The 4,327-nt window shown below is 51.0% G+C and overlaps 1 protein-coding gene across 1 annotated transcript; it reads right to left on the bottom strand.

Annotated features, from left to right (window-relative positions):
- Positions 1-1,176: 1,176 nt before the first annotated feature.
- On the bottom strand, positions 1,177-2,870 carry GMORB2_7722 (hydroxymethylglutaryl-CoA synthase; the record flags this gene model as incomplete). The annotated part of the gene is made up of 5 exons (XM_035469687.1): positions 1,177-1,233; positions 1,385-1,996; positions 2,414-2,436; positions 2,510-2,612; positions 2,808-2,870. Coding segments are annotated over 5 exons (858 nt in total), but the record flags the coding sequence as incomplete, so codon positions are not given.
- Between the last annotated feature and the right edge of the window lie 1,457 nt (positions 2,871-4,327).

Below are 4,327 nucleotides of genomic sequence, written 5' to 3' on the forward strand. Positions count from 1 at the left end.
AAAAAAAAAAAAAAAAAAAAGATGGGATGGGATGGGATGGGCCTCTGTCTCCTTCCCTTCGTGAAATTCCAACGTCAAGTCTAGCCCAATGGCCCAAGGCAAAAAAAAAATCCATTCTTCTAACCTTTAAACCAGTATCATCAACGTATCTCCCTCTCTCCCTCTACAGCTCCGTAACTGTAGTATTGTTATTACAGATTACATTTCCAGCAGTATTAGTAACTGATACCCCCAAATGATAATACTGGTAGTAACTACCAGTATTATACGAGTAATTAGATGTATCATGATAGTACTACTCGTATTATATAGTATCGCACCTAATCGGGAGACGGATACCAATCGGCGTCTTACGCATGGCGGCATGGGAGAGTCACAGATCATATTACATATAATAATATTACACAGACGCCTCGGCACCCACCCCCCCCCCCCCCCCCCCCGTATGTGCCCGACGCAGGTGTGCCATCCCCGCTCCAGATGCCCAGCACACAATCCTCGTCTACGACGACACAATCTGGTCTGGTTGGAGTGGGTGCAAGTAGTAATGGTTATGGTAGTAGCGGTGACAGTGGTAGTAGTAGTGGTAGTGGTAGTAGCTGATAGTAGTAGTAACGGCAGTAACAGTGATGATAATCTAGTAATGCATAGTAATACGTAGTAATAATCCGAGTAGCATCAACTATTACCGTACATTCTTCAAATCACGCCGTCTGTATGGAGCATTATTAGGCACAGGGAAAGAGGTCAGATTATAATATATATATATATATATATATATATGCCAAGTAGTCGTGTAATTACATCTCATCCTCATCATCCTCCGCATGTAATCCTTTTATTCTCTTCTCCCGTCTGTCCTATCTGTTCCATCTGTTCCATCTGGTCGACTTTCTTTTGAGAGACTCCCTTAGCACGCTTTCGGTAAAAAAAGCAAGTAAAGAAACGCCGAGATGATGAATGCACGCTCTGCACGCATACTTGAAAAATTCCCTCGCTTCCTCTCTAAAAACGGCTCTAATCCCGGAGAGAGAGAAGAAGAAAAAGACACATAAACATGCTTTCTTTTTTCTTTTTTTTCTTCTTCCCTTTTTTTTACTGCTTGATAGCGTAGGAGCGCTTGAACATGTCGTCCACCTTCTCGAGGTAGTAGGTTCCGGGGGCGATGTTGGAGACGTCACCCTTGGGAACAAAGTCCTTCTGGAGGTGAGCCTGCTTGCGGAGGTCGCACATCTGAAGGGGAGGGGGAGGTAGAGTTAGTATCAGTGTCTCAGGATGAGAGTCGGGGCGGCTTGGAAAGAAGAAAAGAAGAGGAGATGAGAACAGGAGAGAGAGAAAGAAGAGAGAGAGAAAAAGAAGAGAGGGAATAGAAAAAAAAACATACCTCGTCGTAGATGGCAGGAGGAACGGCACGACGGGCCTCGAGACGGCTGGGAATGTTGAGAGTCTTGTGGATCTTCTCGACGTCACCGTTGATGCGGAAGGAGAGGAAGGAGGCGGCCAGGCCGGAACCGTAGCTGAAGAGGCCGACGCGCTTGCCCTTGAGGTCGGCGGGCTCGACGAAGCTGAGCAGGCTGGCGACGCCACCCCAGACGCTGCCGCAGTACATGTTACCGCACATGGTGGCGACCTGGATGGCGGGGTCGACGCGGTCCTTGAACGACTTCTTGGTGAGGCCCATGAAGGCCTTCTCGACGGCCTTGTCGGTCAGCGACTTCTGGTAGTCGACGTCGCGGATCTCGGGGGCGACGTCGGCGAAGGCCGGCAGGTCGGCGTTGGCGAGGTAGTCGTGGTAGAGGAGGCGGGCGTACGACTTCTGGACGAGCTTGCAGGTGGGGGCGTGGAAGGCCATGTAGTCGAAGCGGTCGAGCGAGGGCTTGGTGGCGTCGGCGGCGCCTGCCGAGAGCCTGGCCTCGCGCGCGCGGTAGTCGCGGTAGGCGGCGTCCAGGGCCCTGGAGTAGCAGGTGATGGAGTAGTGGCCGTCGACGTAGGGGTACTCCGAGGTCAGGTCGGGCTTGTAGAAGTCGTAGGCGTGCTCCATGAAGGTGCCGCGCAGGCCGGGCTCGACCGCGACGGGCGCGTCGGGGCCGATCAGCATGGCCACGGCTCCCGCACCGCCGCTCGGGCGGGCGTTGCCCTTGGCGTACAGGGCGATGTCGCCGGCGACGACGATGGCGTCGCGGCCGTCCCAGGCAGACGACTCGACCCAGTTGACGGCGTTGAAGAAGGCGTTGGTGCCGCCATAGCAGGCGTTGACCGTGTCCACTCCCTCGATGCTGGTGTTGTCGCCAAACAGCTGCATCAGCACCGACTTGACCGACTTGGACTTGTCCAGGATGGTCTCGGTGCCGACCTCGAGGCGGCCGATCGACTTGGTATCGATGTTGTACTTCTTGATCAGCTGCGACGTGACGGTCAGGGCGAACGAGTAGATGTCTGTGCCAGGCAAGAAGCCAGTAAGCAAATGATCCAGGTCAGGTAGTTTGGAGGGGGGGGGGAAGCAACTCACCCTCGCGGTCATCGCAGAAGGCCATCTTGGTCTGGCCGAGACCAATAGTGTACTTTCCCTGGCTGACGCCATCGAACTTTTCGAGCTCGGACTGCTCGACGTACTGTAGACCGAGGAGAGGGATAGTGTCAGCATCCTATGACTTTCCTCTTTCTCATCTTTACTTTTCTCTGTTGACTCTGATCGAGGGGTTTTGAGGAGGGGTAGAGGGGTAGAGGGGTAGAGGGGCAGCCCCTCCAAGAAGCGAGCAAGAGTCGACGTGAGCAAGGCGGCTGCAGAAGAAGACATGAAGACGAACCTGGTTGGGGAAGTAGATCTCGATGGCCTTGATGCCAATGTTCTGCGGACGTTGAGAAGCCATGATGAAGATTTGATTTGGGGGGAACGAGATAAAAGGGGGAGGATTACGGGAGCTAGAAAGGGGGGGGGGTATCAATGATACTTAAAATCGAGGGGCAGACGGTGAAGTTATTAGTAGGAAAAGAGAGCTAAGATGGGTGGGCGGTGGAGGTTCGGTACTCTGGCATTGGGGGGGGAAGTTGTGGATCCGGACAGAGTAGTAGACCCAAGGGCAGGCAAATATTAGTTGTCGTTTGTCTGTACTGAGGTAGACTCGTAAGTACGAGATGTATGCGTGTGTTTTCTCTCTCTCTCTCGTTCCGTGCTACTGATTTTTTTTTTAGGTGGGGGAGCCATTGAGGTAATTATATACGATCCAGAGTACTGATACTACCCGTATATTGGAATATTCAATATCAAGTAAAAAGGTGCGAAGGCGATGTGCGTGCAACGATTTATACCTGTATGGCGTATTAGGGCTTCAAAGTTACAAGTCAAATTCCGTTGTCGATTATTCCCAAGCAGGTGCGATGCTGTGTTATTACTGCCCATTCTCGTTCATTTACAAGGCAAGATAACTGCTACAACGGTCCGGATAAGCAAGTAGTACTACATATGCTTTAATCATACCACTACCGCCACCTTATCGGCTCTCTCTCTCTCTCTTCCTCCCGCCCTCCTCCATTACCTTCCGTCCCCCCCTACCCTTTCCCCAACGACACCCTGGACAGCTCCCGCTGATCGTGAGAAGAGAGTGCCAGGTGCTGACGGTTGGCGTTGAGGCAGTGTGAGATGGTACGATGCTCCAGCTGGTTCGGGGGTAGAAGGGAGATTGCAGTTACTCTATCAGTACATCAGTACATCAAATGTATCATGCATCACCTCTCTGCTCATCAACCACAAGTAATACCGAGCAGTGTAGTAATAATAGCGGTAATATTATAGTGCCTGTAGATGCCTTGGGCAATGAATGACGGCATGTCATCTACAAACGGCAGAATGCACTCAAAAGTGCAGAAATTATGTGTCAACTTTTTTTTTTGCTGTGAACAAAAGTGGCAAGTGCCAAGGTGGGTTGCACCTAACCAAGTCCAGCCAGGCACCGCTTCGGCACGTTGTCCTCTGATTAGTCCGTTATGGACCCATCGAGTCCCCTTCTTTCTCTTGGCCTCAGATTCCGCACTCACTAATAGTACTAGCGTCTTTTTATCTTTTATTTTATTTTATCTTATTTTCCTCACTCTCATACGTTTTCTCTCTCTCTCTCACACACACACACACACACACACACACACACACACATATTCTCTCCCTAATACTACTCACACACTCACACTCACACTCTCACACTCTCACACACACATACACACACATACACACACATACACACACATACACACACATACACACACATACTCACATACTCACATACTCACACATACTCACACATACTCACACATACTCACACATACTCACACA

Source organism: Geosmithia morbida, assembly GCF_012550715.1.
Source record: "Geosmithia morbida isolate 1262 chromosome Unknown scaffold_9, whole genome shotgun sequence".
Classification (NCBI taxonomy): Eukaryota; Fungi; Ascomycota; class Sordariomycetes; order Hypocreales; family Bionectriaceae; genus Geosmithia; species Geosmithia morbida.